Source organism: Prionailurus viverrinus, chromosome A2 (genome assembly GCF_022837055.1).
Source record: "Prionailurus viverrinus isolate Anna chromosome A2, UM_Priviv_1.0, whole genome shotgun sequence".
Classification (NCBI taxonomy): Eukaryota; Metazoa; Chordata; class Mammalia; order Carnivora; family Felidae; genus Prionailurus; species Prionailurus viverrinus.
In genome coordinates this window covers 75259117-75273309 of record NC_062562.1, presented here as the reverse complement: position 1 = coordinate 75273309, position 14193 = coordinate 75259117, and the positions used below count along the sequence as shown (strand labels likewise).

Below are 14193 nucleotides of genomic sequence, written 5' to 3'. Positions count from 1 at the left end.
ACATCAAGTAAATCATTTCCTAACCTTTCGGAAAATGAAAAGTTTAGTGACTACTATTTACACACTTTGAATATTTTATATTTGAGTGGTCATCAGAGTTTACACAAATGATTGTATATATCCATTTCCAGTCAACAAATATCAAGGTATCTGTGTTATGCGACGGTTAACATTTCAAGCTTTTCTGTAAAGGTGACGTTGTACAAAAACCATAAAGACTCCTGCATATTGTCCGAAGGTCATTTAGAGATTCTGAAAATAAAATCATTAGGGACAGCCTCACAGAAGCGGGGTGATGACTTATGATTGAAAAAAAAAATTATGTGGTGGCTTAGAACCCAAAGCCTCAATTACCACATGAAATAGTTAATTTTGTTTTTGTTTTGGTCTTAAACACAGGTTTCTAGAGTATTAAAAAAATCCTCATAGGTTTGTTAAACCTTTAGCGGCAGATTACAGCCTATGTTTTGTCTTTGGTGAATAGCTGTTTGTCTCACTTTATTTACTTGGTATTGGGTATTTGTCAATGTCATTTCATATCTACAGAAAATTCTTACGCTCTATGGAGGTAGTGAATGTGTGTGTGCGAGTCTGCCGGAGGTCACATGACGGTTTCATCCTATTTGGTGAAGCAGCTTGACTTTTTTTCCCCTTGCTTTTGGTGATGGTTGTGAGTGCAGAAGTTGATTGACAGATGCATGCCAGAAACCCCCATTCTCCTTTTCAAAGACAACATATGATGGATTGCGATCTCTCAGCCCAGCAGGACACGGGGACCATGCAAGCTGTAATTGGTCAGGTATGGAGTCAGCCATTTCTCAACTCCCCTTTTTTCCACAAGGGTCTCACCATATGATTCACATAATTCATATTTACAGCACCATCTTTCTATCTGTATCTTCAGCTACCTGCCAGCGCAGTGCTTGAAAGTGCGGGAGGCAATAGGCACCCAGTAAATCTAGCCAGGGAACCTCAGCCTCAAACTTCCATGCGAGGCTTAACAAACAAAAATTCAGGCAGCAGCAACAACAACAAAAAATCCAAGGACAAATCTAATTTATAATTTGGTCTGGATGTTTAAAAAAAAATCTATTTTTAAGAATTTATTTTCTGTCGAGATCGTGATCTCTGAAAGAAAGTGTAAGGAGAGAATAAGGTGCTACGTTTCCTAGGTAGTAGTTAAAATTGTTCTGTTCCATATTTTTATTTTGGCTATATTCTACGTCTCTCTCTCCCTCTCCCTCTCTCTATGGAAAACAGAAATCTAGGAATACACGTGCCTTTACTTCTAACCCAGATAATGTGTGATTGAGCCTGGTAAATGGTCTTGGCGGCTGCAGAAGGGGCAGGCTGCAAATTAAACACTGCCACACTCTGAAAGGTCCAGGTGGTCTGGTCGGCTTCCTAATGCAATCCAGCACCCCAGCGTTAATAAACAGCTCTATTTAGTTCCTCCTCCCTGGATCCAGGGAGGTGAACTGATCTGGGGCTGCTGTGATGAAATGCCAGAAGAATCTCTCTCTGAGGCCTCACAAGCTGATTTTTAGAGCTTTGCTGTTCTGTCGTCTTTGTCTTCCAAATGGGTCAGTGAGTCTTGCTCTTTCTGTTTGGCGCTTTCTGTGCAATCGGTACTTTATGTTTGTGCTTAAATGTTTGCGTCCGTAAGCTGAATCCGAAGAGGAAGGGATCGTTGTATTTTCATTTGCCTTCAGATAACTGCTGTAAAAGGAAGGGTGATTTTTCTATGATGGGGGTGGGGCGAGGAAAATGAGAATATATGTGTTTTCTTTCTTTCTCTTTTGGGGAATGTATTTTTGATGCATTTTTTTCTAAGTTATCTAGGCTTACTTATGAACTGTTAACTCAGCAATCAGAATGTGGTTACGAATATTGATAAACTCTTTAAAAGTTTTGTTTTTTTCTTTTTTGTGGCACACTTTCCAATCAAGACAAGCTGGCAAAGTGATGATGTGAAATTTGTTTGCTGTATGTTTAATAGCATGGTGGAAAATATACCATTTGACTCTGTTTTCAACCAAATTATAGCGAAGCACTTTAGGGTTCTGAAAGCACATGGTTTATTAATATCAGCATGCTTCATAATGTATTTTTAGATGGGAAATGTCAGATATATAATACCATGTTTCCACAGGCTCACACTATTTTAAAAGCAGTAGATAATCTGCTTCAATGGAACAATATTTAAAAAAAAAAAACTTCCAAGTTGGTTTTTGTTATACAGACAGAAAGTGAAGTCTCTGGGCATACATTTGGCAGGAGAAAATATATAAACACTGATTTTACATGCTGTTAATACCCACTTTAGTGTAGGTGTTCGGTGATGAGCAAGTAAGTATATCAAAGTTAGCTAAAATAATCAGGGCATATAGAATTAATTAAATAGCCTGCTAAAAAAAGATGACCTTTTTGTAGAAAAAGAACACTTGAGCTCCTGATCACAGTTTTGTCCTGTTTAATAAAACTTTTCTTGGGTTGTAAACATGCTCTCTCTTCTGAATGTCATCGTAGGGCCATAATACTGTGCAAAATTACTGTATTCCATCCCCAAGTGAAAAATAGGAGTGCCTTTCGTATACATTTCCCTTAGTTGGGAAAAGAAAGCTTGTTTAAAAAAAAAGATGGGAGACATCTTTCTAAATTTTTATGCAATACTGTTTTTTGGAAATCATTGCAAAGGTATGTATACTTTTAAAAGGTTCAAATATATACTTTCAAAAAGGAAATCGGTATACATTTTACAGACACCAGATTAAACTCCTAATTTGTCAGGGTCTAAAAGTGGTGGTTATTATTACATGGCTCGGCATTTTGTACATTTTAAAGACTTTGTATGTCCAGGAATTATACCCATTAATGACTTGTTAACAAATACTTTCTAAGTACTTGCATCAGAGTAGCCACATGGTTTCTGGAGAGCTCATTTCTCATAAATTATTTGTTATAAAAAGGCTCAGGTACTGTTGTCAAGCTGGTAAATTATAATAGTTGTCGTTCTGCAGGTTGTAAAAATTTTCTGTATTAAAAATGTACAAACATAAAAAATGTACAAACTAAAATGCTTACTTCTTCTGAAACTGAAACAGAGGCGAAAGGAAAGATAGCATACTGTCCCATATGCATCTATAGAAGTAAAAAGGAAGAGGGCATAGATTTTTGAAATGATTTAATTGTTATAGCACAGATAAAAATATTTACCCAGATGATGACTTCTAACAATAACAAGAATGTGAAAATAATTTTTTTTACTGCTTTTCAGGCAATCATAATCAAAAATACATGTTTCTTTTAAGCTGTTGATTTCAGTACCCTCCTTTGCCTACTCAGCAGGTGCGAACAGTCCCATTTGGTAATGCAAATGTTAGTTCGTCCTCAAATACATATTAGAATAAAAATTATTTCTGTCCTTCCCCCGCGGCCCCCCCACCCACGTTCTTAATTCTGGTCCTAAGTGGATTTGGGTTGGAGGAGCAAATAACCGATTTTCAGTGGTATTTTCCATTCAGGATACTGAAAGATTCCCATGAAATATGATCTTTAGGTTTTTCATTCATCTCTAAGATCAAATATCCAGTTGCTTCTACTGGAGAGAAGAGTAGACTTCTCTGCGTTGCTGGCCATGATCCAGCTGGAGAGAGTGCACTGACTCTATGGAGCACATATTGCCTCATAAATGTCTTTCCCCCAGGATTTTCTCTCCCCCAAGCAATTAAGCAGTCTAGTACTTAAGAACAAATTCCCTGCCTGGGATATCAAGATCAAGAAACTTGGTTCATTCATACAGTTCTTGGAAATCATCTGGATGTTTGATAGTTATCTGTGGCACACTTCCTAACCCTTGGAACTATAGGGTGGATTGTGGTCTTCAGATGATTTTTCAAATCAACGCAAACTAACCAGTTAAGTAGGTTCAGAGCCATAGGTTTGAACAGCATTTGAAAATGAAGGCTCGCATTTTCACCCCTCATGGTTATTAAATGTTTACTGCAGTTTTCTTTTTTGCAGACCCGAGCTTGTGAGTGACAGATTAGTTCATCAGTATTATAGAGCTCCTGGTTGATGTTGTTTTTTTTTCCCCCCTCATCTCAGGCAGATGGGTCACCGTGTCCAATCCTCCTTCTGGCACTGCTGTCCCCAGAGGACCCTTGGCCAGCCTGCCATCTTGATGCACAGGCCTCAGGGTCTGGGCTGGCTGCGCATTTCCTTATACTGGCTTCTGCAGATATTACAGAACAGAGGATATTAAATTAGTTGTTAATAAAAACAACAGATGAGGCAAATTAGATAAAAATATTTATCAAGCATATCTAAGAGTTTGCTAGGAATGGGGAGAGACACCGCCGGGTAAAAGTGCTCATGGGTCTGCTTCCAGGGGTCATGGCTGAGGGGTCGGCAGAAGAGCGGAGAAACCATCCTTGGTAGGACAGAAAGCACAGTCCAAAGCTTTTGCAATTTACCTTACCAGTAAAATGGGTATTTTTTTCCCCGCAGGGTAAATTTAGACAATTCAAAGTGTTTAAAGGCGGCACGTTCAGAAGTAAATGCAGTTATTTGAGACAGTGCTCGAGAGTGTGCCCTAATGGCACGGAGGGAAAGTGCATTTGGCTGAATAGGATTTCGGTGCGTGTTTTCTCATGTGAAGCTTTTAAAACCCCAAAATATTTCATTGTTCTGGTCGTAAAGCAGTTTTGCATGTGGGTTTATTTATACCCTGTTCCCGAGAATGTTCAACATGGCTCTCAGAGCAACGTGCTTAACTAGTCCATATTCAAGCTGAAAGGGAGTGGAGGTGGCCCAGGGAGAGGGGCCCCCAGGGTGTGTAAATAACACACTTGCTTATTCTCAGTCCGTTTCCACTGATTTTCATGCCCTTTCTATAAACATTAAACCTTAGGGCTAACCTCACCCTGTTTCACACATGCCAAGCATAACTCTCGTGTGCTCTAAAAACTCATTTTTGTAGGTGTGACTGCCCTTTTCATATGAAACCAACCTATCACTTCAGCAAATTTATATATGTTAGTGAGGCGAAATTGTTTGGATTTAATTGAGAATCCTGTTTTTGAGGGAATTTAGGCGAAGAGTATACAGTTTACTAAAAAAAAAAACAAATTAATGAAGGATTATTCTTTCTGAATACGAAATGGTGCTAGTATTCCTTTGTAAGGAATTTGTACTGTGGATTTGTACTATGTCTTTCTAATGGACTCAATACTCCACTCAGAGGAAAGTTGGTGTTAGCTTTTTGTATTCTACTGGATGAACTCAATTTTTATTACCTTTCAAATATTTTTAAATTGAAGTTCAGTATGCTACCTGAGCAGGTGTTTAAATGGTAAAGCCAGTCCTGCTCACTAAAGTAAGGGTGTATCCGTATCGTAATGATACTGTACAATAAGGTCAGTATTCATACTAAACCAGATCAGGAAAGCTGGTCTTGAAACCATACTTTCTTTTCTGTTTTTAAGATCAATTAATGAAACTCCCTCTATCCAAGTATACATTTCAGTGCTTAAGAATTTAAAGCTTTTGGATTCACATCGCTAGAATATAGAGAGAGGTTGCTGGAACACTGAAATATGCATGTTCAATGTAAGACAGTTTGAATATAATGTGTTTCGTGTATATCAAATCTGTGGTACTTGTTCAGGAGACAGGTGAAGGAAGGATCCTTTTGTTGACAGTCTCTTTGCTTATGTAAACTGCATTTTACCAGACAGTTGAAAGCATCTTTCTGTTTTCATCTTTATTGTTTGCCAAAATTAGAATATAACTCACGTGCCTGCAAATATTGAAAAGCTCCACTCTCCCTTGCACTGTGATATCATACAAGCTGTTGCTTTTTTCTAACACTTGATTGAGTAAAGGGTAAGGTTGTGAAAATAAAAGGATCGGACTTGAAGAAAAATAAGCAAAAAGGTAAATATTGACCATAATCTGAACACTAGCAGAAAATTTAAATGACACAACTTTTAAACTCATCTGTATTTCGTGGCCAAACTTTTACCTGGGAGATAGGAGCTGCTCTCACTATAATTTCACAACTTCGTTTATGTTCTTCCTTTTCTTTCTCCCTGCCTTCCTTCCTTTATGGGGGGGGGATGCAGGGAGGAGGTGAAACGTATGCCCAATAGAGTAAATTACTGAGTCAAAACTTGCTCAGGGATCACATGTCAATACTGTGTTGAGTCATGTTGCCTTGAGCTGGTCCAAAATGATGATCAAGATATGTACCAGTTTTGCCTTTTGCACAATTCTTCTGAACCCTAGACTGAAGCGGTGAGAACCTGTCATTACATTTCACTAAGATTCATTTTTCTTTCTATTATTTTCTTGCTCTTCCCACTTCTACAACGTGAGCCAATTATAGGTGAAAACTGCCTAATTTTTATGGGATACATTCTTCCTGTTTTGCTCTCTGCTTGTGCTGTTTTCTTTACTCCAGCAATAAATGACCACATTATTGTTATTTCAGAGCCACCATTCCTAAATATAAAACCATTGTATGCAAGGGAGGGCAAAATACTTGAAAGCATTTCTGATTATTAATACTAAAGGCAGCTCTCGAGGTGTTAAACCAGTTATTTTTCAAGTTGGTTGGCTTCAGAAAATAGCTTTTTGTTTTATCACTGGCTTTAAACCCCCCATGATATGAAGGACTCTTTCTTTAAAAGACCGAGATTAGCTGTTGATACTTGGTACTGATTCCGGGTGAACTGTAACCCTTTTCCCTTCAGTCACATTTTTCTAACCATAACAACAAGAAAAAAAGAAAAATGAAGATCAACAGAATATTCTAAATTTCACCTCTTTTCCGTCCTCCTTACCACCCCCGCCCCCGTGCAGGGGGTGGCTTCTTTCAGTGGGAAAAGATGTCCGTAGAATTCCCAGCTCCCCCCTCTTAAGGTCAAAGATGCAAATAAATGTGTCCACACCTTCAGTGAAGGAAAAGGAAATAGTTACTCAAACGCACTGCTCTGGTATTTTGCTCTTTTCCTTCACTGTCATTTTCCCTTCAGCTTTCCCTCTCCTCCCCGCTGTAATCCAGAGTCAGTGTGATGAGTAATAAGTGAAAAGTGAATCCTCGTGGGCTGCCCAGGCAGCAAAGGGCACCGGAGAGAAAGGCAAGACCTAGAGCAAAACAAAGCAAGACGGAGGCAGAGAACTGACCGACACTCTGGATTCTGTAGTTAGTGTTTTTGTTGTTTTGTAAGCTGATGTCGTGTCGCCTGGCGATTTTAGATCACCGAAATAAGCAGAGAAATGATTACTTTAGGACAAGACAAATACAGTTTTAAAACAAAGCCAAAAGGAGAAGAAAAAAAGAAAAAGAAAAAGAAAGAAAAGCTTCATAGTGTTTTTGCCACGGAGCCACAGAACACGAATTTCAAGATTAAGGACCCCTTTATTTGGGGAGCTTTCTGCGAGTTTAACCAGTGCTTAGGTGCTGTGGAAGAACAGCCTTATTAAAAGGGATGTTTCCCGTGGCTAATATGATGCTGACTCAGCATGTTTTATAACTTTGATTGTTCATGAATAATTACAAAGTGTTTCAAGAAGAACACATCTATGTCTCACACCTAAGACCTAAACACTTGCAGAAACCGATCTACTTTAAAAAGATTAAATACTTTTTCAGTGGTGTTTTTCGCATTGATCAGTACTCAGACCAACTCCTCTTATTAAAAACAAAGTGCATCATTTACAGAGAGGTTAGTTTTCAGCGCAGAATTCAGGTACAGATTTTTTTTAAATGTAATACTTTATTATTGAGAGTAAGAGGCAAAATACTACACCAGCAGAGAGACATGGATGTCAGAAACCCTAGTTGATATTGAAGGTATGTTAAAAAAAAAAAAAGATATTTCTTAAATTGTCAGTTGTATTCTTTGAAAATTGGACGCCAGCGTGGGCAAGAATGGAGCCAGGTACAACGTCCTAGGCTATGGCGGGTCAAAAGACAGATAGAGCCAGTTAATTTTGTGAGCCTTAAATAATACTAGAAAACCAGGCTCTCTCAACCTTTTAGACAAAAGGTTGAGAGTTGGGACACACGTAAACCCCTGCTTAACGTGCACGAATAAAGCCAAGAACATCAAGCTCATTTCACTTAGTGTCAGCCCTGATGATTCATCATTATGGTCAGAGCAAACTCTGGTCTCTGGGCTGAAACAATTTTATCCATTTTTTTTTTAAACAGAATGTTCCAGCTTGGATCTTATATCCTTAGGGTTACAATATTGAATTCTGAATCTGGAAACTTAATCTTGCAGCCAGATTTGACAAGATGCTGGTTGAACGGGAGGCAGAAGTGATTGTAGGATGAAATGCCCCAGGTCAGAATTTGGGAAAAGAAGAGATTTTCTGGAAATTTGGCTGTGTTAGAAGAACCCCAAATTTGAAAATTTCTCACTGCTCATATCAGCAGATGGTGTTCAAGGGTCTGAAAAGTACATCACTGGCTGTATTTATTTTCTCTGGTTCAAATCTCTCTAACAGAGTTGATTTTCATACATTTGAGGTGTATTTCGGAGTGTTTCACTAATGTTGCTAATGTAAAGGCATTCATAATAATATTCAAAAGGTTTCTGGGAGCGAAGATGAACATTATTGTCCAAATCCAAGGCAGTTATACTGTGTTTCTTGGCAAAATGCGAATACTTGATTTATTAACTAAAGTTGTTTCTTTAAAAAATATTTTTTTATAATGTTTATTTATTTTTGAGAGAGACAGACACAGTGCAAGTAGGGGAGGGGCAGAAAGAGAGGGAGACACAGAATCCCAAGCAGGCTCTATGCTCTGAGCCTTCAGCGGAGTCTGACGTGGGGTTCGAACCCAGGAACTGTGAGATCATGACCTGAGCCGAAGTCAGACACCCAACTGGTGCCCCAAGTTGTTTCTTTTTTGAAAACTTTTTCCATGTGTAAACGAATCTATGCATAGATTTCCAGGGACTAAAGGATTTGGAGTAAAAATGAAAGTGAGGCAATGTAATTAGTGAACACACACACCCACATGCACATGCACACATACTCCCTAGACATTGTAGAATACTTATTCAACCCCTAGTAATATAAAAATATTTTAACTGTTTTCAATTTTAGTGCCTGAAAAAATTATGGTAGGTGTTTATTTAAAATACTCTTCATTTCAAGAAAGTTGTCCAAGCAAATGGAAAAACACTTTACAACTTGTAGAAATCAACTGTAGAAATTTGAGTACATAGTTGATCACTATACTGTAAAAGGATGATTATTCTGGTAATGATGTTGCCATTACATGGTATGGTAATTTCCTTCCAAAAACAAGGATGCTTTGTTTTGCATTCTACTCCCATTTCAGAGCTACTTTCTACAAGTGCTGAAACATACCAACTGGGATTGTTTTCTCTCTTTCTACCATTATCCATCAAATAGGAGTTAAACAGCTAGATCAGGCGAAGAGTGGAGCGTCTGAGTAGAACATGAACGTGAGCGCAGTTGTTATATGCATGCCATCGGGACAAGCCACCTAGTAGAATCCTAAGAGTCTTTTAAAATTTTTTATTAAACAAATTATAAAAGTAATGTGTGCTTATAACAAACAACAGCAACAACACAGAAGAATATAAAGTGAAAACTGAACTACTCCATCATTCTACCGTCATCAATAATGTATTATATCGTTCCAGAAATTTTCTATGCACATAGGAGCATAGAAAATCTTCAAACACTCCAGATTCGTGCTGTAGACAGAGTTCTACAACTTCCACATTTTAAAAAGATACCTTGAACATCTCATATTATTACGAATAGATTTCCATCCTTCTCTATAGTATTCCCTTTCATGCATATACACTGACTTATTTAAAAACAGTTCTTTTCTCTATTGAGATCTAACTGACATACAGCATTATATTTGTTTCGGGTGTATGATGTCATGATTTGATATTTGTGTGTATTGCAAACTGATCGCCACAATACCTAACCAGTTCTCTCTTGATGAACATCTAACTTTTCAGAAATAAGTCAGTCTCTGAAATAAGACTAACAAATAGAGGTGTTTCATCCCTCTTGGCACGCACAAAAAATTCCGGAATCTTCTAAGCGGAGTTTGCTTTACCAAAAGAACTCGTAGGTAGTGTCTCCTAAGAGAAGGTGATGAGTGATCTTAGAAGAGAGGGATAGCTTTATGCCCCAAGAATACTTATTCATCATTTCGATATTGAACACTCAGGCCAATGAAAGTAGCAATAAAAATCACAATAGTGTATTTAGTGACAAAGAAGTAAGAACAAGAGATAATGACACAGGGACCGATTCTCAGTCAGATACGTTATGGCTCTCAGACTTCTGGGTTTGTTTTAAGACACCAATTCAGCTGAACAAAATGCATAACTTATTTTCTCTCATGGGCCTCACTGCTATTTATTAAGATAATTGACAGAGATATATGTTTCCAATGCATGATTCAGTTAGTATACCTAGATTAGTGAAAAAGAGACCAGAAGAAATTCATGGTCATTAATGTCAGTTAAATTCCTGTTTTCTATATTTCATATTGTCAGACTAATCCTTCAACCATGATTCATAGGTTAAATAATGCAGTCAGGAGAAGGGCCGAATCAAACCTAATCAGACATAGCCCTTGAATTCAGGTAATTTAGGGTTTTGGTAAGGTGGACAAAACATGTACTCCTTAAATACTGAAGAGAATGTGAGCGTTTCTTTTGGGATATCCTGTGCTCATTCATCTTTACCACGTCACTTCCCGTATACTAAGGAGAAAATGAAGTGGGTAAATGAAATCTTATTTGTATGAGATGGAGGTATGAGCTGCCTGGGCCATCTTTCCCAGCCCAGATTCCCAGAACTGATTCTGGGGAGCTGCTGGTTGGGGGGTGGGCGGTGCATGCTTCCTCCGCTCTCCCTTCTTCCCTACAGAGGCTGGGACAAGTAACCTGGCCAGGAAACAATCATGAGTCATTTACAAGTTTAAAAGTAGCTGGTTCCACACGTGAAGCTCAAAACTGGCTCCCAAAACAAACTGCAGAGCAATGCTTTGGTCTTAGCGCTTTCATCTGAAACCCACAACCCTAAGAAGTTAGGCGCAAATCATCCCTCCCATTTAATGGCAGTGGACACTGGCTCAGAGAAGGTTATATGTCTTCTTCACAGCCATATTGCCAGTGAATAAAATAAGTGAGTTTTGAACCTAGAAATCCTTTCTAAGGGTTCACCGTTTTCCTCTTTTCCACATCTTAACCCTGGCTGCCCCCTAGAACCACCCGGGACAACCTTGGAAAAACCCACTGGTATGCAAGGTCCATCCCCAGAAATTCTGATTGAGTTTGTCTGGGTAGGGCCTGGGTAAGGGCATTTTGAAGAAGTTTTACAGGTGATTCTAATGCACTCTATTATAGTGTCTCTTAAATTGCATGAATGTTATTTTAAGTAATAAAATGAAACAATAAAGATTAAACAATGTCACCCCTGATGCACGCTCAGGTGCCCCCCCCCCCCCACAAAATCATAAATCCACAGCAGAAGAATCAGTGTGTGTGCATGTGTGTGTGTGTGTGTGTGTGTGCGTGTTGTATGTTTCAGTGGGAATCTAGAATCTTGTAAGCTTTGCTGAATATCTAAAATAATTTTTTAAAGTTTATTTATTTATTTTGAGAGAGAGAGAGAGAGAGAGCACAGGAGGGGCAGAGAGAGAGAAGGGGAGAGAGAGAATCCCAAGCAGGCTCCACACTGTCAGCACAGAGCCTGATGCAGGGCTCGAATTCATGAATTGCGAGATCATGACCTGAGCTGAGTCATGCTGGACACTCAATGGACTGAACCACCTAGGTGCCCCTCTGAGATAATGTTTGATAGCATTTTTTTTTATCCAGAAGAGAGCTAGGTACTTAGCCATCTTAAAAATAACACTAATAATGATCTACCAATTCGTAAGCACTTACCAGGTGCCAGGAACGTTATAAACATAATGTAATCCTCATGATATCTTTGTGGGGTAGTTACTGTTACTACCTCCCATTTTAGTAACTAGGAGGCTGAGGAAGTACACAGGGTCACTTGTCACCTGGACAGCAATTGGCAAAGCTGGATTTGAACTAAGGATGTTGGAAGCCAAGGTGTAAACCCTTTAATCATACATAAAATCACACAACTGAAACATGGCCCTAAACGTTACCTGTGGAAAGTATGGTTTTTAGTATTCTTTCATCACATGATGAAGGCAGATTGTATTGCAGAAATGTCTTTTGTTTCTCCCCTCTCTCCTTCTCGCCCGTCTCCCCTCCCTCCAGCCTCTACCCTCCTCCTCCTCCTCCTCCTTCCTTTTTCTGCCTTTCTTTTTCCTCCTCCTCCTCCTCCTCCTCCTCCTCCTCCTCCTTCTCCTCCTCCTCCTCCTTCTCCTCCTCCTCCTCCTCCTCCTTTTCCTAAGAATCCATGACTTATTCATTTCCTACATATGAATTTTATTGTTGCTATCATTACCTGTTATGATTGGGCTGTCCGTGGTGGTCTGGGAAATGATTCTGTTACAAAACCTAGAACAATAGAACAGATGATGACTGGAAGGATGGAGAAGTGAGTTGGTGCTCTCCGGTAAAGCTTCCATGGAAGCAGTTGCTCCTATTAAAGAAGGAGTCACCCTGGCCTCCATTTTATTAGTGCTCTGGGAGATGTGCCTTCAGACGCAACAGACCTTAAACAGAGTGCCCAATGGGTGCTGTTCTGTGTGTGTGTGAGGAACAAAATTCCCATAGACAGTTTTAGGGAAGGCCTGAAAGTTTGGAAAACAAATTTTATATTATATTTTATATATTATATTATATTATATTATATTATATTATGCTATATTATATGCAAAATGTAGTATATAAATATATAAAATAGAAAACAAGTTTATATTTTATAATTGCCTTCACTATTTGAATTAATGGTCTCAGAAACTCTTGTTTTTACCTTTTAGCTAATTAACATTCTATCTGTACTTTTTAAAACTAACATTCTTGCTTAAATTTGAAATCAGAGTGTTAAATTTATTAGATGGCCTTGTTTTCTCTATTCATTCTTCATAAGAACTCAGCTGAAGTCTAGCCAAATGTGCATTGACACTTCTAAACTAATTTTTATAACCCAATTATATTTCTGTAATTACAGATTATGGTGGAGGGAAATCAGTGATTCTATCAAGGAGCTATTTCTTAACTCAAATTTTGTAAAGCTTTTAATAATATTGTGGCATTTCTCCTATATCAATTCTATTTTTTTTTACATCAAGCTAAATAAAGGGTACCTTCTCCCCTGCTTAACTCTTTTCAATTAAATTTCTTCCTGTCGAGTGGCATTTTCAATATTTGTGGCTCTGGAGGGGAGAATGGGGCTGAAAAGGAGAAATCTACCCAGTAGTTTAAAACTTTCACAAAACATTAATTTTGTTTGCATTTGTGTGTTAGAGATGTAGGACCAAGTGGAGTTTATTCTTAAACATCTCTTTACCCTTCACACAAAATTCAGTTACGTAAACACCTATAGATGGTGTAAGGTTAGGAGACACTATGGCGATTTGGTGAAATGAATCACCACCATGGTCTTCAACAGAGTACTTACTGCTTTGCAACAGCAGAAGTGAACAGAATACTTGGTAACGACAACGTTTTTGCCCGAGCTTGTCACCTACTGTAGTGGAACACATCGTCTAGGTTGATCTTCCACCTCTTCCGGACCTACACCCCTCGTTTCCAAGACCACCCTGCATTAAGGGGAGGAGACAGGGTCATTGCTCAGACAGATGAACCGAGTCTCCATAACACCTCCCGCAGGGTCCCAGCAGTGGAAGACGTTGGCTTAAGCTTGTGGAGGGGGAGTAAAAGCCAGGTGCACACCTAGCTGCAGAGTCTACAAGGTGCTCTTGGCCCACTTTTCGTCCAAGCCTCATATTAGTGCACCTGAGGGGGGAGTGTGCATGTTTAAAAGCTTCACTTCTTGTCCATTTCCTGAACTGTAGACCCTCCTCGGCTCTGTTAGAAACAGGGACACATAGTGCTGCCTGAAAAATAGCAACAACAAGATGGTCCAGGGTGCTATTGTATCTTCTTTTGTGCCAAATTCAGAGCACACCAGCCTGGTGGGTGGTTTGGCACTCACCATAATATGGGTGATAAACTAACTTTTCCATGTACC

General features: G+C 38.9%; 1 protein-coding gene across 1 annotated transcript in view; it reads left to right on the top strand.

Annotated features, from left to right (window-relative positions):
- Positions 1 to 694: 694 nt before the first annotated feature.
- Positions 695 to 14193, top strand: part of POU6F2 (POU class 6 homeobox 2) — a 491184-nt gene continuing 477685 nt past the window's right edge. Inside the window, exon 1 of the mRNA XM_047850244.1 lies at positions 695 to 799. Coding sequence (XP_047706200.1) covers positions 695 to 799 — 105 coding nt within the window. The remainder of the gene's footprint in view (positions 800 to 14193) is intronic.